The sequence below is a fragment of the Canis lupus genome, chromosome 10 (genome assembly GCF_003254725.2).
Source record: "Canis lupus dingo isolate Sandy chromosome 10, ASM325472v2, whole genome shotgun sequence".
In the NCBI taxonomy this organism is placed as follows: domain Eukaryota; kingdom Metazoa; phylum Chordata; class Mammalia; order Carnivora; family Canidae; genus Canis; species Canis lupus.
The window spans coordinates 7757628-7777888 of record NC_064252.1 but is presented as its reverse complement, the minus strand read 5'-3'; the positions used below and the strand labels follow the sequence as shown (position 1 = coordinate 7777888).

At 42.7% G+C, this 20261-nt stretch overlaps 1 protein-coding gene across 6 annotated transcripts in view; it reads right to left on the bottom strand.

The window, feature by feature from the left end:
* TBC1D30 (TBC1 domain family member 30) overlaps positions 1-20261 on the bottom strand; it is an 84391-nt gene that overhangs the window by 3813 nt on the left and 60317 nt on the right. For 4 of the 6 annotated variants that reach the window (XM_025476709.3, XM_025476711.3, XM_049115744.1 and 1 more), the window contains 6 exons: positions 19480-19648; positions 15156-15261; positions 8139-8251; positions 6318-6457; positions 3313-3519; positions 3063-3122 (listed from right to left, as the gene is read on the bottom strand). In XM_025476709.3, coding sequence (XP_025332494.2) covers positions 3063-3122; positions 3313-3519; positions 6318-6457; positions 8139-8251; positions 15156-15261; positions 19480-19648 — 795 coding nt within the window. The remainder of the gene's footprint in view (positions 1-3062; positions 3123-3312; positions 3520-6317; positions 6458-8138; positions 8252-15155; positions 15262-19479; positions 19649-20261) is intronic. The other 2 variants (XM_025476715.3, XM_025476713.3) reach the window with 1 other exon arrangement.

The following is a 20261-nucleotide window of genomic DNA, read 5'->3' as shown; positions in this document are numbered from 1 at the left end:
GCCTGGACTACCTAAGTCCCTCCTCTTCAAAGAGGAGGACAAAGAGGCCAAGGATACGGAAGGGGCAGGCTCACTGAAGTACGGACACCCTACTGTTCCTTAGCACGAGTTTTGGTCTCCGAGAAACCACCTCAGAGGTCTTGTTTCTAGAAATGCTTAGAAGGCTTTTTTAAAAATAAGTCAAACTCCATGACCATATGGATTATCAGCTGTTAGCTTCGGAGAGGTAGGAAAAGAACACCCGGTGCATTATGGAGTGAGAGACAGCAGGATGGGAGAAGTGAGAAGAAGGTGGTAAAAACGCAGTGAAATCACTGCTCCCTGGCACCTGGTCCTAAGAGGGGAAAAGCGCTCCGCGTCCTCAATGGACTTTGAAGGCTCAAGCACACATGGCCCCAGAGATGACAGCGGCGGGCAGACGGCCCCACCAGCTCTGTGTGAACGAGCTTCCTCCAGACGTCCGCGTCACCCGGATGAACTCCCTTCTACAGCTTCTCGACTGCTGTCACCTACCTCTGGTCACACTCCAATCCTTGTTGAAAATATTGGCAAGTGTCCCCTCTTCACCCCGTATCTTACTAGTCCCCCCCCAGTTACTTTACTGTTTCTCTGACTGACCCAACTCCATCCTAAACCTCGGCACTCGGACCTACTTTTCCTGAATAATCTTTAACTCTCCTATCCTTCTCTTTGACTCTTCTAGCTCTCAGGCTCTCAATATCGCTACCTGTGGTACTAAATCAAAGAGACTTTGGTTCTTCGATCTTTCAAACTTCCCACACGTAAGCCCTCGTCTATCTCTGGGTCACCGACGCTCCTACCAAGCTACATGCGTGGCTGGCCACGGGGACTCCTGTCTCAGCAATAACCACACATTCTCAACATCCCTACGCCTTTAGACATAGCAAAATCCCACAACAAATCGTGTTATCTTTCCCCAAAGGGGGGGGTGGTGGAAATCACACAGACATGTGAACAGAAAGCTCTCCAGATTCATTAACTCCTATTTCGTTGGGTCCTCAAAGCCACTGAACAATCGTCTTCTTTCCTTCTTCCATCCAATAACTTGCTCAAATCTGTATTATTGTTTCCCCTCTCCCACCTTAGTCCCTTAACTTACTCCCAAGCAAACCACTTTTCCTCCAATAGCTCCATAAAAACAGAAGCTATCAGGTTCAAAAGGCCCGGACTGGGACACTTGGGTGGCTCAGCGGTTGAGCATCTGCCTTCGGCCCAGGGCATGATCCTGCAGTCCTGGGATCAAGTCCCACATCGGGCTCCTTGCATGGAGCCTGTTTCTCTGTCTGCCTGTGTGTGTGTGTGTGTGTGTCTCTCATGAATAAATAAATAAAATCTTTAAAAAAAAAAAAAAAAGAAAAAAGGCCAGGACTTCCTGTCCTCCCTACCCTGGGAAGCTGGTCCCTCAACCGCCATCCTCACCACCTTCCTTTACTTCTCAGAAGCTGAGGTCAAGTGCAACCTCTCCCACCAGCACTGCTAATCCTATCATCTACCATCACCTCTAAAAGCTTGCTGCTCAAAGTGTGATCCCCACCCAGCAGCACTGGCATCACCTGGGAGCTTGCTGGAAATGCATAATCTCAGCCCCACCCCAAACCTGCTGACACAGATTCTTCATTTTAACAGATCCCCCAAGTGATTTACATGTGCACTGAAGTTCAGAAGCAATGCTTTAGAACTTTGCCATTGAGCAAGCAATCTCTCCCTAAAAAGAACCAAATAAACTGTGATCTAGACAAGAGTCAGGAAACTTTTCCTATAAAGGACCTGACTGGGGGACGCCTGGGTGGCTCAGAGGTTGAACATCTGCCTTCAGCTCACAGCGTGGACCCCGGGGTCCCGAGTTCCACATCGGGGTCCCTGCATGGAGCCTGCTTCTCCCTCTCCCTATGTCTCTGCCTCTCTCTCTGTGTCTCTCATGAATAAATAAATTTTAAAAATCTTTAAAGTAAAAATAAGTAAATAAAAAAATAAAATACCTGACTATAAATATTTTAGATATTGTAGTGCAAAAGCAGTCAGACAATATGTAAATAAATGGGCATGCCTGGATTCCAATAAAACTTTCTTTACAAAAACAGGCAGCTAGAAGGATTTGGCCTGTGGCACACAGTTTGCTGACCCCTGACTAGAGCACAAGGTATTGAGCTCATTTAATACCCACTGGCAATACCCCTGTTCACCATCCCACCCACAGATGTGTATGATGCAGCTAAAAAAAGGGACTATGCAAAGAATCAGAACACAGGGGTCTAGCCCTGGCCTAGCCACCCACCACAGCCACATGACCCTGCTAATAAGCCTTCCTGAGTCACCATTTCCTCATCTTTTAAAAGGATATAAAAAAAAAATCCATCCTTACCCTCCTTACAGATTTGCTTTAAGGACAAAATGAGGATACATAGGAGCCAACACTTTGAGTGCTATAGTTGTTTCTTTTGTGTTTTCCTTTTTAGTGATTCAGGTTGAAGTACGAATCTTTGGAAGTTGCCAACTCCTCCCTTCTAAGTGGAAGGTAAGTTCAGTTTTTGTGCAAGATCAGTCACATGCTCACAAGCCTCTTAAAAACAGGTCAACTTTCATATTTTGATTAATACCGGGCAGGCATCATTTGCATTAGGATTTCACTTAGCACAAGCCAAACCACTCCCCAAATCAGCATGTATTAAATAATAAAAGCAGACTGTTCACTGGGATTTTCGGAATTTAAAGAGAAAAAGAAAAAGGTGGTTTGACAGTCCTTGGAAAAGAGCATTTCCAACTGTGTTGCAATTACGCTCTTCTCAGCAGACCCCCAAGACGCTTCTAAACCATCAGCGAGGCAGGAATGGGTTTTTCCTTCTTCTCTGACCACAACTATCAGTTGTATTACTACCTACATGACTGGTGGACAGCTTACTTGACTGGCACACAGATGAATATGTGCAGGAGGTAATAGCTCCAAAAATGTCTCAAGTCCAAGGACTGCATGGCTTTTGCAACATTTTAATCATCTGCCAACCCCTCTCCACAAGCACACATAATGAAAATGTGTTTAATACCATCGATTGCCTGGTTCTTGGTACCTGAAAGGAACCCATGGTCTTTTTCTTCTGTAGAGCCTGATAAAATAGAAAATGAGATGCTAAAGACGCTATGAGCTCATGCCAGCTGTGTCTGTGGATGCTGAGCTACAGAGAGCTGCGATTCTGAGGCTATCCTAGGAATACGCATTCTTTTTTTCACAAGGTGACAGAGTTAAAACTGTTTCAAAAAATCACATTACCTAGAAAAAAAAAAAAATCACATTACCTGCCCTGATATACACCTGATGCACCTGCTGCTGCTGCTTCTTCTTAATCCGAGAATACTGCCGCTTTAGTGCGTTGATATCCGTGGTCATGCGTTCCATCATCATGCTGTTAAAAGCTGCGTGGTATTCACTTCGGCAGGAATTGATTGCTCCTGGACTCAGCTCCGCGATGTTATTAGCCCGTAGGCTCTGCTCTTCATTCGGTTCTGCACTCAAGGGGAGAGACATAAGGACACAGTGTCATGGAGGAGAAAGGCACTAAATGAGAACTGATGACACCAGGCCCTGTGGTAGTATCTTAATTTCCTTGGAATTCTAACCACAAAAAAAAAAAAAAAAAAAAAAAAAAGCTACAATTTGTCTTGTACATGTTTTTCTTCGGCCCTGAAAAAAATTTCTGCATTTTCTTACTAGCCTAACTGTGGGTCTGAAATGAGCTAGGTGGGTTCCCTGTTTGATTTTGTTACCACTTTGTTCATTATAGACACCGAAGATCAACTCTTTCCACATAAAAGTCCCTGCCACTTTCTAAAATTCCCTTAGGAAAACAGAACTCCAAAAGTCTAAAGTCAGTTTAGAGGTTTGCATATAACGGCATGAGGATTTTAGTCTGTGATTAAAAGTGAGTTTTTCTTAAGTTAAAAATAGCAACACATTCTATAAAATTATCAGAACTTGGGATCCCTGCATCTCTAACAATGAATTTTTTTTTCATCCAACAAACATTTCCCACGTCTACTACATGTGTTTTTGTCTGCTGTAGTTTCTGCTTCTGACACCTACAGCTAGGAGATTCGTCCCTTAAATAAAATCGAGCTTACATCTAAGAACCAGAAATAAGCCACTGTGTGAGAGCATACACACATACTGCACAGGCTTTTCTAGCACAGTGTATAATAGTGGCCTGGGAACAAGCTTTTTAAAAATGTTTAATGGGGGATTTTAACTATCCTAACATCTACTAAAAGTGTTATTCAGATAAAGCCTAAACATCAGATAAATTTACTTCCTTTTCTACTGAACACCTTTTTCAAGGAGAAAAAAATTTCAAACGTGACCTGCTAATCTTTATTTACTCTAAACTGACAAAAAAGACTAGCTCTAAAACTTAGGAAAAAGTGATCCTATCATCCTGAAGCACGTTACTACACAGACAGAAAACAGAAGGAAAAAAAGGAGGGGGCATATACCTAGACTCCAGAAATGCAGGCGGAAAAATTTTAGAGTTAAAATATGTATTGATTTCATGGCTACACACCAAAAGCTGAAATTCTGGCAACAAAGAGAAGGGGTGGAGGGCATTACAAAATCAACAGGACTCTTGCTGAGTTTAGATCTTTTAAGTCATTTAAAAAGATGAGAGGAGAGTACATAGCAAGGACATACACACAAAACCACGTTTGAACCAAAACCATTTAAACAAGCTGAGGTTTGAGGAAAAGACTACCAAAAACTACTCACAACTGAGCGGGGGTGGGGAGGGGTGGGGGAGGGAAACAGCCAAACAAGCAAAAATAAACCTTCTAAACATAACAAAACTGAGAAGATAGCCCCACGACTCTGAGAAGGTGGTATGAACTTAGTGGAGGGCAGAGAGAACAAAGAAGGACCTGATATCTTCTGTCCTTGTCCTCTTTCACCAAGGAGAATGGTCTTCAAACTAGAAGAAGCAAAGCAGATGTCCTAGAGGAGGAACCGCCACCCCAGATAGGAAAGAACATAGTGGGAGAACCATGAACTGCTTCAAAAGAGTTCATTACATCGATGGTGCCCAGACCACAGGAAGTCCATTCTCCACAAGAAAAGAACAAATGTAGCATAGCATCCAGTTCAAAGCACACACCTTAAGAAGGACACTACCAAACGACAAGGCATTAAAAGGTGAATATACAGGATATTCAAAGTTCTGGAAGTCACATCTTTTGAAAAATCCTCAACTTGGACCACAGAGAAGGATTTGGGGGGACATGATGGCTGTTCTCAAAGATGGGAAGAGACTTCCAATAGAAGAGGGAGTAGATTTGTTCTACTTTGTTCAAATGGACCACTAAAAGAACTGGTAGGTGGAGATTATCTCTTCACAACTAGAAACCATGGGCTACGCAGAAGGACCCAGCCGAATGTCTTATGAGATAATGAGTTTTTAATCACTCAAATACAAGTCAAGGCTATCATAATATTTCAGAGGACATTTCCATAGTGGAAAAGAAGCAAGTCCATATCAATTCAACTCCAACAGAATGTAGGAAGCATCCACTGCATGCCAGGTTCTGAGCTAAAGAACTGAACATACAAAATGGAATCAGATAAACTGGGGCAAAAGATAGCAGAATGAAAAAGAAATACGTATGATGTATGCAGCACCTAACAGAGAGATCCTACTAAATGATAAAGGAGGGGCACCTGGGTGGCTCAGTTGGTTAAGTGACTGACTTTTGATTTCGGCTCAGGTCATGATCTCAGGGTCATGAGATCAAGCCCCACCTTGGGCTCCACATTCAGCAAGGAGTCTGCTTGGTTTTCTCTCTCCTTCTGCCCCCATATGCGTGCACTTTCTATCTCTCTCTCAATAATAAATTAAATAAATTGTTTTTTAAAAAAGGGTGCCTGGGTGACTCAGTCAGTTAGGCATCTGCCTTCAGCTCAGGTCATGATCCCAATGTCCGGGATCAAGGCCCACATCAGGCTCCCTGCTCAGTGAGGAACCTACTTCTCCCTCTCCTCCTTGCTTGTGCTCTCTCGGTCGCTATCTCCATATCTCTCTCTCTCTCTCTCTCTCTCTCTCTCTCTCTCTCAAATAAATAAATAAAATCTTTTCTAAAAATAATGAATTTAATTAAGTTTTTTAAAAAGCTAAAGTAACAGAGAAGACACTTTTAATAAAGACGTTTAATACCGGTAATCAGGTCGGGAAATAATAGGCATTTATGGGACAAAATAATAACACCTTTGCCAGAGTGAATCAATGCACAGAGATCACCTAAATAGAAAGCCACCTCTTTACCTTTAACTTGCTTTTGGTACTTCTGCAGTTCAGGTGCCAGGAGCCCACTGAAAGGTCCAAGACACCCCACTGCATTAGCGACAGTGTCTTCATCGTCTGGGTCATTCTCCTCATCACTGTCTCTGACCCTACCATGTCGTCTTGGAAAACATAAAAGAAGAAAAGGAAATATTCAAAGAAAATAGTAGTGGTTTTTAAACACATAAATGATAGTCACATGGTTTAAATGACATAAACTTACTTTTTACGTATAACTGTAAACATAACATATATAGAAAGCCTCTCTCCTATCCCTGTCCAACTTCTGCCCTTGACCCATCTAATTCCCAAAGCTGACCACTGTTACTAATTTCTGATGTGTTCTTCAATTTCTTTATGCATAGGTAAGCAAATATAACTATACAGTCTTATTTTTCTTTTATTGGATAAATAGTAGCATACTGTATACACTCTTCTGCGCTGCGCATCTATTTACCTAAAAATCTCCACATTCACACAGAGAGCTGCTTCATCCTGTTTTTATCGCTGTGCTACACTGTATGCATATAACCCATGTTGGAAACCAGGCTGCTAATGATGTACACCTGAGTGGTTTCCACTCATCTGCTATTATAAGCAATGCTGCAATAAATAACCTTATAGATACTGTGTTTTGCAAGTGTACAAATATATTTGTGGGATAAGCCATAAAGGTAAAATGCTGGGTCAAAGGATATATGGACTAGTAATCTGAGGAAATACTGCCAAATTGCCTGCCACAAATATTGTAATAATTAACCTCCAACCAGCAACGTGCAAGAGTGTTTCCCTCTAACTTCATCAACAGAGTGCATGTCAACCTTTTGAACTTTTATCAATCTGACAGATAAAAAAAAAGTCTCATCTAGTTTTAAGCTACATTTCTCTTGAAATAAGTGATGCTGCCTCTTATGTAAACTATCCATTGCCATTCTTTCATCATTTTTTCAGTTGGGTGGCCATTTTCTTACTGATTTCTAGGAACTTTATGTATGAGAGATTATCAATTACAAATATTTTTTCACGAATATTTTTGTGCCTGCTTGTGGAGGTTTTGTTTTGTTCTGTTCTTAGTCATGCAGAAAATTATTTTTTAAAGTACTTAACTTTTTCCGTAGTGTTTTTGAGTCAGTTATTAAGGCCTTCCCGGTTCCAAAGAACTAAAAATATTCTTCTACATTTTCTTCTGCTAATTTTATTATTTCTTTTTTTTCCACTTAAATACATTTTTCACTATTGATTTGATATTTTGGTACTTCTGCAGTTCAGGTCCCTGGAGCCCAGAACTTGATAAGTTTTCAAACACTAAATTCCTATATATACATATAGGTATATGTGTGTGTGTGTGTGTGTGTGTGTGTGTGTGTATATACACAAATATATATATATATTATATATACCAATATATATAAAATGTTTATATATTTACATATATTAAATATATATGTATTTGTCAACTTCCATCTTTACATTTTAAAGTAGCTCGTCTGTCTCTTCATGCACCTGTCCTACACTATTTTAATTATTAAAATGTTTAGTATTTGGTATTTTTAAATAAGTTGTAGGGTTCCTAAATATTCCTTCAGTTTATGTCCCAATCTGCTTTGGAAAGAACAGTTTTAAAAATCTCTATCTTGAATCTTAATCAAAATTTGGGGGAAAAGAGACATTCAGATTTTAAGTGCCAAAATACTTCGACTATATAGATCTGGGGCTTAACAAATATGAAGTTACAATAACACATTAAAATACTAAGTCTTCTATCATGAAAACAAGAAAGGGGGCGAGGAGGAAAGACCTTACCCAGAAACTGAGGTGGGTTTAACTGTGGCTGGGAATGGTGTAATGTTGTAGGTGTATTTTTCCCTCAACTCTGCCAATTGTGGGAAAGGGAATGGAGCCATAGAATAAACAGTCTGAAAAACAAAAGCAAAAATTCCAAGTCTGAAATGGTGGCTTTAAGCAGCTTTTATCAATCCTGAAAAAACATTAAAGTTTTATGATTTGGATTTGAAGAGGTAGATTCTGCTCCTCACACAGCAGGTGGAGATTCTACTTCAATACCTGCTTTAGACAAAGACAAAAGAATATTGATAAACACAATGCTGAGTCCTCAAATCAATCCAGCTGTGCTGGGCATTCCAGGTGGTGAACATGGGTGGCAGGTGGGGGCAGTCTGACTTCCACCCAGCCCAAGTGACAGGTGGGTTAATTCAGAAATTCACAGTTCCTATTACTTGTTTTGTTTTGTTTTTGTTTTTGTTTTTGTTTTTGTTTTTGTTTTTGTTTTGTAAGCTGGGCATGGAGCCCAATACAGGGCCTGAACTCACAACCCCAAGATCAAGACCTGAGCTGGGATCAAGAGTCAGATGCCTTGATCTGAGATCTAACCATCTGAGCCACTCAGGCGCCCCCTCCCTATTACTTCTTTAACAAAGTACGCATCCATGATCTTCATATGTAGGGCTTATTTGTTTCAAAGCTTTGATGATTTTTATAGACATTTAATGTCAGCCTCTGGACAAAATTAAGTCTAGTGGATGATCTTATGATCACCTGCATGCTTTCTCCAAAGATACCACCTTTTCAAATGTCTGTGAATGAGTTCTAGGTGAAAATTGTTAGCTGTTATTTTTAAAGAAAAAAAAAGTGACAGGGTGTAAAGCATAGGCTGTTAAAAATCTATAAATAAAAATGGGAAAAGCACCTGTGCTTCCTCCAGAATTTCAAAATTATATATCACTTATCAGCAGGAGGAAAGTAATTCAGTGCGTTCTCTTAATTTTACTAACATGTAACTGCTCCGAACATACATCTTCAATGCTTCAACTACTCATTCACCAGAAAATGTATATTAATCAGACTTTATTTCATGTCTCCCAGGAAGCCATTAACCTAAAACTAACAATGTTATAGGTCAACTATACCGTGATAATTTTAAAAAAGAAACCCCTACCATTTGGATCAAGCTTAAAAGAGGAAATTAGTAATGCTAGGAATTGCAAAATTCCTTATAAATGAAGTAAGACGTCTCACTGAAGACAATTAGTAGGATAGCCAGCTAAAGAGTCATTTGTGTTTTATTTTTGCCAGTTTTTATAAAAAGTTACCAAAATATTTCCTTGTCCAGCCTCATGAAGGGTGTGAAGGAATGGGAAGAACATCCTGCGCCTACTTCATCCCATCCTGCCCCAGAGTAATTGGTCCCAGCTCTGCAAGCTCCTTCAAGCTTCCACTCAGCTTCAGACACCTGACCGAAAAGAAAACTGGCCCCATTGGTGCTTTTTTGGTCTTTCTTCCTTTATCCTTTACTTTCAGTTAGTCCTTCAAAGAAGAAATCAGTGCTCCTGAAACCAATGTGTTTATACTACTTTTTCACATATATTCACTCACTTATTCGAAGGTCTTACATCTGAAGGCAAGTTAATGCCAAAGATGTGCATCACACATCACCGCAGTCCTCAGAGCACCTGAGAAGCTCTACTCTAGGTTTCCAACTTCATAAATCAGAGATTTACAACAGATTCCCAGAAAGGTACATTATGAATCACCTGACAGCACTAATTCATCAAACACTATCCTTCTTTTGGACAAGCATCCACATCCTTGTCATTTCCACGCCATCACTGGTGGAAAAAAGTAAAAACGGTCCAAGGGTGCCTGAGTGGCTCAGTCAGTGGAGTGTCCAACTCTTGGTTTCAGCTAGGTCAGGACCTCAGGGGTCCTGGGATCGAGCCCCGTGCCAGGCTCTGTGCTCAGCAAGCAGTTTGCTTGGGATTCTCTCTCTCCCTCTCCCTCTGCCCCTCCCCACCACCACATACCCTCTCTCTCTCAAATAAATAAATAAATACATCTTTAAATTAAAAAAAAAAAAAAAGGTGAGTAGTCCAAGGGCAGATCCTACATCATGGCACAGGAGCGCTCTCCCCCCACCCCCACCCAGGTAACAATCATTACTGACGAGCACTTCAGGGTAGGTTTCCCCAGCACCTACAAACCCTTCTAATAGCAGCACCCCAGTTTTCTATTGCCCTCAAGGAAGTCATGAGAGACTGTCAAACGTCTTACTGAAATCTCTATACATGATTTCACCCGCAACCTCCCAAACTCTTCCAGACCATTTCAATTTTTTTAAAGCAGCCACTGCTAATTTAAAAAAAAAGAGGGGGGGGATGTGATTTACAGAAGGAAAAAACCCAGCAGATTATTTTGTGTGTGGCACAGAACTGAAAGAACTGGGGAAGACCACCAGGAAGACAGACTCCTTCCACGTCTTCAGGCTCAAAGATGAAGACCTTACGTGCAGCCCACATTTTTCATCTGGAGCCATTTCACGTTTGCTGACAGATTTATGGCCCACCATAATTGGATCCCAGCCACTGAATTAATTTTTTTTTTTAAAGTGAATACAGGAAAGAGAGTGCCTTGAAATGACATTCACCATTTCTCTCCATAACATTCTATGATGCCAAGGAAAACCGGCAAGTCAATTTACGATCCAAACTACCAACGTACGCTTAGACAGACATTTATATTTAGGTACTGCTGGGAAAAAAAAAATTCCATTTCTCTTTTCATTAGTGACACGCTTTACAAAAAAAAACATAAGCTGAACAAAATTAGGCTTAGTTCATCTCCACCCAGATGTTTCCCTCAGTAGAAGAAAAGCCACTGAAATGGCATCTAATCAATCAAACCGCAGCCTGCGTTTTCCCCTCTAGGATTCTCTTACAGCAGGGAAACAAGGTGGTTCTCTTTTCTCCTAATACCCAAGACTGGAAATGTCTATAGGACAAAGATGGTGTGTGTCAACATCTCTCATTTGTTCTGGCAACGTTTAAGTGAAATAAAATGTTGCTTTATTTTTCTGAAGGGGATTTCAGCTTTGAGAGAGGCATGTTTTGAGTAAGGTAGACGCTGTGTATGGGGCGGTAGGGGAGTAGCGGACTGGCTCCCAGTCCTGGGTCTGCTCCTAGACAATCGAAGAAACGCCACACACTCACCCTCTGTCAAGTGATAGAATTGGGTTGATCTTTAAGCTTCTTTTATTTTTTTAAAAAGATCTTATTTATTTATTTGAGAGAGAGAGAGAGAACGAGCAGGGGAGGGGCAGAGGGAGAGGGAGAAGCAGACTCCCCACTGAGCAGGGAGCCCGAGGCAGGGCTCAACCTAGGACCCTGACATCATGACCTGAGCCTCAGGCAGACACCTTACCTGAGCCCCCCCAGGTGCCCCTTTAAGCTTCTTTTAAGCCAGTGTTTCCCTAAGTGTTGTTTAAAAAACCACCTGCATCTGAACCACCCCTGGGCTAAATGTCTGCATTCTACCACACTCCTGGGAGGTTTCCTCAGGTTTGAAAACCACTGCCTTGAGTTCTCCTATTCTATGAGTCCGTGTATTCACTGAGCAAAGGTGTGTTCTTCATAGCACTCTAGGTGTTATGAGGATGCTGAGTAGAATGAGGCCCCTGTCATTAGGGAACTTACCACTTCATTAGACAATTAAGATTAACATACTTGAAAAAATACCAAATAATGTAAAACTGTCTACAATTAGCATTGTGTCGGTTGTTGAAACTCTGGATCGCAGAAGGAACACAGAGGAGGCCTCGCTGAGGGCTGAGACGAAGGAGGTTGCGGGGGGGATGGGGGAGGGAAGGGACAGCCCATGGGTGACCCATGCTGGAGGTTCCAGCTGTGTGGTGGTGGGGAACATCTTGGAGAGGTGACACACAGGGCGGCCAGAATGTATCTCCAATGCAACCTGTCTCCATACGAACCCATCTCCCTCCCCGCCGTGAACTCAGCTCTCCTTCCTAAGCCAGAGACTTGTCGGTTGCCTTTGTCTCCCCATTTCTTTCTCCTTTCTTCTTCCCCCGTATCTATTCCCATGCCCACGTCCTATTGATTTCACCTTCTAAATATCGTCTCTGTTCCAACCTTTCTACCCTTCACGGCCTCTCCCGGGCTCCTGCTGTCAGACTTGCCCCCTTCACAGAGCTGCCCCTGCCTGTATCTGACAGCAGCCACAACTCAGATCATCTTCCCTCTCTTCTTAGGACCATTCGGGTCTTCTTTTCCCCTTTCCACAGGCTCCACAGCCTCCACAGCCTCCCTAGAATTCCAGCAAGCACGATTTCCCAACCACTAACCTGAAAGGTCAAGTACGATCCTTACCATGGGTTGTGGTCTTCCCCACCCACCCCAGATACCAAGCTCCTTGTAGGTTCCTTCACACACCCCAAAGTTTTCCACTGCTGGGCCTTTGCTCATGGACTCCCTCAACCACGAACCCCTTCCTGCTCTGCACCACTGCCTCCAACATACACAATCTCACATGTGCATGTATCCACACACATCACACACACCCACACAGAGCCCGACCAATGCCACCCTTAAAGGTAAAACCAGATGTTATTTTCCTCAAGGAAGCCTTCTGACAGATAGAAATGCTCAAGAATATTTGGAGAAGTTAATATAAGGCTTAGAAAACTAGGATGAAGCATTTTAGTTAGTGCAGTTATTAACAAGGAAGCACTGAAGGCGTGCCGAGGAACAAGGAGATGACCCACCCAGTGTGGACCATCACTCTGACAGCAAAATGCCGATCACATTAGCCCAGAGGGAATCTAGAAGGAGGGCCACCATCTGTGAGTGTCATTTAATTCAGCAAACATTTATTGAAAAAGAGAAATAGGGAACTAATTGCAGACTCCCAACAAGTGTTTGCTTAATAAAGTAATAAATTTATTGAGCAGCTCTAGCAAAAGGCAAAGTGCTAAGTATGTATGAGCAAAGCACAGTCCCTGTCCTCAAGGAGCTTAAAAATATCACTATGGAAATAAGATGGTCTTCAGTCAAGTAGAATGTGATGAAGGCTCACGAGAGATGTACAAAGACAATGCCCCGGTGATTCAGAGAAATGGGAGATGACTTTAGTTGAGACTCTCAGATTATGTTCCACAAAGATGACATCTGAACTGGAACTTTCCAGGAGTTGGCAGGCTGTAAACATGTGAAGGAAGAAGGAAAAGACTGAGCAAAGGGGACACAGGTGTGGAGGGGGCACAGGTGTGAAGGGGGCACTGGTGTGGAGGAGGCACAGGGACAGAAGGGGCACAGGTGCAGCGGAGGCACAGGTGCAGAGGGGGGCACTGGTGTGGAGGAGGCACAGGGACAGAAGGGGCACAGGTGCAGCAGAGGCACAGGTGCGGAGGAGGCATAGGTGCAGAGAAGGCATATGCCTAGGGATTTCTGGGAGCCCTGAAGACAGCTTGAGTTGACTAGAATTAAGTCAAGGGTACAAAAGGAAGCAACCATGGCTGAAAAGATAGGTTAGCACCAGACAGTCAAGAGCACTGGATGCTAAACTGAGGAATCCATGCTTTGTTTTGTAGACAGTGGGTAGCCATTGAAGTTTCGTGAGGGAGGGAGAAGAGTCAATACCTAGACCCTGAGTCCTGCCTTGGGCATATGAATCTGCCAGTTCTGCGGGATGTAAAGGATCTCATACGTGGAATATGCCAAGCATGGACATCGCTCACAGAGCCATGTTCAATTAAAGATACTTCCCTCCGAACCCTTCCTCCTCTCAGACAGGAAAGAAGGAAGAAGAGATGAGAATGTAAAGAAAAGTTAAAAATTACAAATGTTCAGGGAAGTTCTATCAGGTGGTCAGCATTCTCAGTAAGTCAGGCAGCTGTCTGCTAAAAAATAAGGGATTCTGAGAAGGAGCTGGAGGCTCCAGGAAATGAGCAAAGGACTAGAGGGTCCCGGCTTCTCAAGCCCTATGTCAGGGTCTGAGTTCTCATTTTCCAATCTGTTGACTGGACCCAAGCATGACCTCATGCATGGAACCCAATATAAGGGTAAAAGCTGAAACTGGCAAAAGGGGAGAGAAATCACACAGAAAGACATATGGCCCAAAGCCAACCTTAGACAAGACCTACAGCTAGTTGGTGGGCAAGAGGAGCAACCAGGAAGGGAAGCAGTAGTGAGAAGCATCAGAGGGAAATAAGGGTAAAATCATATTACAGAACCTCATGGGAGAAAGAATGTTTACAAATTTGCTATCTTTCCTATACTCACTATCAATTTTAATGCCTCTGTGAATATGAAATTGAGATACAATAACCAGCCAGAAAATGACAAAACCCTTCAAGTCTTTCATATTGAAACTTATGATTAATACACAATAACATGAGTAGGAAATATGGGTAAAACAAATAAACCAAATGCTGATTGAAATAACTTCCTTTAATCCTCAATAATTTCTCCCTCAAAATAATGATGTTACCTCACAAATATCCCTTGACAAAGGTTAAAAATCAAATTCAGTGGTGCCTGAGTGGCTCAGTTGGTTGAAGGTCCAACTCTGGATTTCAGCTCAAGTTCTATCTCAGGGTCCTGGGATGAAGACCTGAGTCGGGCTCCCTGCTCAGCGGGGAATCTACTTGAGGATTCTCACCCTCTGTCCCTCCTCTGCCTCCTCATTCATTCTCTCTCCTCTTTCTCTCTCTCAAATAAATAAATCTTTTTTTTTTCAAATAAATAAATCTTAAAAAAAAATCAGATTCAGAAGAAGTACCTGGTAACATGGGGTGGGGGGTGGGGAGTTTGGAGGTTGGACTTTAAAGCAACACAGCTTGAATGGAAGCATAACAAACATCCATTACCCATTTATTTTTTCTTTCCTCCTGTGATATAGTGAGATTCTGATCAAATTATACATAGGTTCTTGGTCAAGTGAAAAACTAAATCTGAGAGCTGGCCAAACATACTTCCCTGGGTTCCCTGAAGTGAGGCCAAGCTGCCCACTAACCTGCATGAGTTCATGGCTTTCCAGAAGGTCATTCTCTAGCATCTCCTGGGTAAGGCGCCCCATGGTGCTGTAGAATTCATCTGCTGTCTCACAGCATTCTATCTGCCTAGACAAAGAAAGGACAGAAGAAAATGTTTACAACCTCCATGCTGTTTATCAGGTATAGACCGCAGGGGCAACAGATGTGTTGCCTCTTGCCATCCTATCGATTGAGTTAGCAATCAACAAAAATCACAATCCTAGGACTTGCCCATGGCTTTGTCATAGTTTGCATGTCCTGGCTTACAATTCTCTCTCTACTATTCCCAAATAAACCCATCTTGCTAACTTTTTTTTTTTTAAACCACAATCCTGGTACACAGTCTGGAAAAAAAAAAAAAAAACACCAAAGTCAACTTAGAGGTACTTATTACAGGATGTGTTCTCGTCTTTCCCATCTGCCCCCCAGCTTCATAGCTCCACCTGCAGCATCTTTATTATTTTCATGTGACACAGTCTACACATCAGAATGCCCACCACTGATCAGAACTAATAACCACAAAATTGGGTACTGAAGAACAATTACCCCCTGTAGGGAATCTGGGGCTCTTAATCTGCAAATGGTGATCTTATTGGTAGACTGGGACCAAATCACAGGAGAAGTGAAAGATGAAAAATACAAGAACAAGAACTTTTCTGCATATTTCATCATCCACAGGATGTTTTCACAGGCAGAAAATTTTCAGTTCTTCTCGGGGCACTGCAGCCAGCTGGAGATAACGCCCTGCTTCTTGCATTTGGTTCTGCATGTAAATAAAGAATCTGTCACCTGGCAACCTATAAGGCAGGTTAGACTTTCATCCTTCTTCTAGAGGGGGGAAAAAGGGGAATAATCTAAAGCAAAGAGGACCGTGGGCAGCTCTTTCTGCCCACAGGTCCTGCCCCTGTGTTTTAATAAAACGTTTTTTGCACGGAAAAATGAAAAAAGAGAAGAGAAGAGAAGAGAAGAGAAGAGAAGAGAAGAGAAGAGAAGAGAAGAAAGAAAGAAAGAAAGAAAGAAAGAAAGAAAGAAAGAAAGAAAGAAAGAAAGAAAAGCGCTGTGTATTGGTTTTACCTATTACAACAGTCTTTGTAAAGTGGGATAATTGTATTTGCCTCCCCAACCATAAGACCAACATTTTGACATACACTAATGTTGGGGAATTTCCAAAGGGCCATCCAAAACAAATACGATGATGGAAAAACTTCAGGTTCTGGAGTGCTCTTCAGTCCCAGTGCCATTAAATGAAATAGACTGCTGAAGTGTTATTACAAAATTACGGAGTAGCACGCGGGCATAATTGAAAAAGTGGTTAAGTTTACCCTGGAGGGCGAGGAGGGGAAATAATGCTTCAGAGGAGTTCTGAAAAATATTCTCCGGGTTGACAAGGAAGAAAAAGCTTTCCAAAGACATGGATGCAGGAGACGGCAGGCCCTTCCCAGGCCCTGCAAGGAGCTCCACACAACCAAAGCTGCCCAGGAGGCCTGCATGGCCAAGGGCAACAGCGAGCACTGAGGGTGCTGAGCTGCAGACAGATGCCAACGGGTCCTGTGCCACCTGAGCCTCTTCCGGGCAAGAGTCACCGAAAGGCACTTAACAAGGAGCGTGGGAACAGATGTGCCCTCGGCAAGGCTGGCCAGGGGTAGCGTGGGGAGCGCAGGGTATGATGGGGAGACCAGGGAAGAAATACTGCATGAGACCAGGATGAGGAACAAGGGAGCAAGCCAAAGGCCAGCACCAGAGAGGAACGGAAACCTAAGAGACGCCAGTGAAGCTGAGCTGAGAGTCCACGGCTCACGTACTCCCAAAGCACCCTGGGTGAGTGAGAAGAAGAAATGCCAGGTTGCAGGAGTTAAGGGTGAACGGAGAGGTCCCATGGAGCTGTGGTTTATGATTTTTCCAGTGGAAAGTTTGTGGGGAAGCATACAGGCACTGGAGTCCCAAAGTTCAGGATTAAGTCCCAGCTCTGCAACTAATGAGCTATGTGACCATGAACTAGTTAATTAACTCTCCTGGGGGAGCTTTCTCACTTGAAAAGGCAGGGAGAATAATCCTACCTACTTCCCAGGCTTATGCAGAGACCTGAATGAGACCATGTGTTTAAGCTGCCTGACATAATGACGGCACTGTAGGCACCTGCCTTTCGCTTAACAAGTGGCATGCCCCCAAAATGTACAAGTACACTGAGCAAGGACTCGGAAACATTTAAAATCCTACCAAGTGTGACTCCTATATCCCCTGAACTTCATAAATACATACTTAGTACCAGGAGATTCACATTATTAAAAGTGCAGATTCTAGGGGCGCCTGGCTGGCTCAGACTGTAGAGCACGTGGCTCTGAATCTCGGGATTGTGAGTTCAAGCCTCATGTTAGTTGTGGAGATTACTTAAAAATCTTAAATTAAAAAAAAAAAAAGGGACGCCTGGGTGGCTCAGCAGTTGAGCATCTGCCTTCAGCTCAGGGTGTGATCCTGGGATCTGTATCCAGCTCCCTTTGAGGAGCCTGCTTCTCCCTCTGCCTCTGTCTGTGCCTCTTTCTGTGTGTCTCTCATGAATAAATAACTAAATCTTTTTTGAAAAATAAAAATAAATAAAATTAAAAGTACAGATTCCAGAGCTAGGATTCCTGGGTTCAAAATCAGGCCCCTCCACATACTTACTGAGTGACATTGGGCAATTCACTTAACTTCTCTGTGGCTCAGTTCCCACATCTGTAAAATGGGGATGAGAACAGTACCGACATAACATGATGCCGGATAAGGACTAAATGAATTAGTTTCACATCTCGAGTGCTGAGAGCTACGCTGGTTCACAGTGCGGAATCTCGGAAAAGACCAGACGGATAAATCCTGATCCTACACATACTGGATAGGTGGGAGTAAAACCAGAATCTCTTCTGTTCCTCCTGCCCCGTAACTAAGCACTAACACAAAGGTGACTATAACTAACTCAGCCCACAGTAAAGTGCTACACTTAAATCCCATGAACTAGTTATACCGGTAACTGGACTCTCCCACCCAGAGAAACTATCAAAGTTCAAAGAGCGTCAGGCATAGAATAGGTTGGAAATACAGGGCTGCAGAAAGATATAGATATTGGGGAGAAATGAAAAGATAAGTAAACGGTGCACCAAATCCCCAGCGGACTCACTTATTTGCCCAGCTGAAAAGCAGTGTACCATAAAACAAAAGCAAAGGAGACAGCTATGTGATGTTTAAAAACACTTATACACAATAATGATCTTTCTAAATCCCTAAATCGAGAGTTGGTGGATCTTGGAAAAAAAAAAAAAAGTATGAAATGTGGCAAATCTCCCAGGAAACAACTTATCATAAATAAAAAGGCTACTTAAAAGGTTTTTGAAACAAAACACTGGCAGAGATTTATTGGTTTTCTGACATGTTGTCTATGAGTACCCACTCAAGTCATTTATAGCTCTAGGAAAGAAACGTTAAAAACTTCTCTGCGTCTCAACTCTAACAATTTCATCCTAATATTCCTTCCATTACCCAGAACGTAGAATTTTAACATAACAGTCATAATAAATTAGAGATGGGTGAAAATACGCTCCTTTTCACAGTCCTGCTACCAGTAACAAACGTAAGGAACATCTATACGGTAATACGTTTGGGGGTAACAGATTTCATCACAGAATTAATTCTTGGTGAAAGGAAAGAAGTTCCATGTGTTCTTTTTTTTTTTTTTTTTTTTTTAAGTAGGCTCCACATCCAAAGAGGGGCTTGAACTCACGACCCTGACCTCAAAAGTCGCAGGTTCCAGGGACTGAGCCAGTCGGGTGCCCCCTATGTGTTCTGCTATTGACTATGTACTAAGTACCACAGAGATACCTTATACATATTATCTCATTTCATTTTATCATGACCCTGAAGAGTAGAACTAAATAAATACTAAGGATTCAGAAATCATCCGAATTGTGAATGTTAACCAACAAACCCAACTACCCCTCTCCCAATCTTCCTCTTCTAAGTTTCTCTCCCTGCCCCTCTTCCCAATTAGAGTCCAGGGAGAGGCTGCAAAGAGTAAACCAGCCAGGACACTAGCACGGGGGAGGAGATCTACAGCCATGGAAAAGCCGGCCCCCTTCCCCAACAGAGATTCTATTGCCCCCTCCCCCAGCCATCAAGAATCAGCCAACTGAGATTTCAGGAAGCTAGAGCAATTCAACAAAGTTCCCAACTTTCTCTTTTGCTCATGCTTAAATATAGATGCTTTCCACATTAGAGCACAACATGGCTTAAGGCCCCCCATACCTCAAAACAGAAAAAAATGGGGAAATCACTTACTCTCCCAATTTTGCCCAGATGGCCAGCGACACTCTTAAGATGATTTCCGAACCTTCAAAAAAGACTGAATCCCAGATCTTTAAGACTGTATGGTTAGGGAGGCAGGTGGCAAAGAGAGTCAGAAACCACTGCATCGTGAAGACGTTCGTAAGTGGGGGCTCGTATCCACCTGAAATAAAACAAACACTCTGTGCTTTGCAATATATAAAAATACCCTTGGGATCCCTGGGTGGCGCAGCGGTTTGGCGCCTGCCTTTGGCCCAGGGCGCGATCTTGGAGACCCAGGATCAAATCCCACGTCGGGCTCTCAGTGCATGGAGCCTGCTTCTCCCTCTGCCTATGTTTCTGCCTCTCTTTCTCTCTCTCTCTCTCTCTCTCTCTCTCTCTCTGTGACTATCATAAGTAAATAAAAATTTAAAAAAATCATTTAAAAAAAAATACCCTTGTTCAATTTTCCATGTCCACCAAATACACTTCCTGACTTATTTCTTTATATCTTTAAAGTCTGGTTCTTCCCCCTACCCCCCACCCCTTTGCTCCTTCCTCTTTTTGGAAGGACAAAGGTATGTTTGATAAGATCTCAATAAGATGACCTTCACAAATTCTTTATGGTTATTTCAGGAATTTTTTTGAAGATTCTATTTATTTGACACACAGAGAGACAAAGAGAGCACAAGCAGCAGACATGGCAGAGAGAGAGGGAGAAGCAGGCTCCATTCCAGGAGTCCCTGGGATCATGACCTGACCCAAAAGCAGACGCTTAACTGACTGAGCCACCCAGG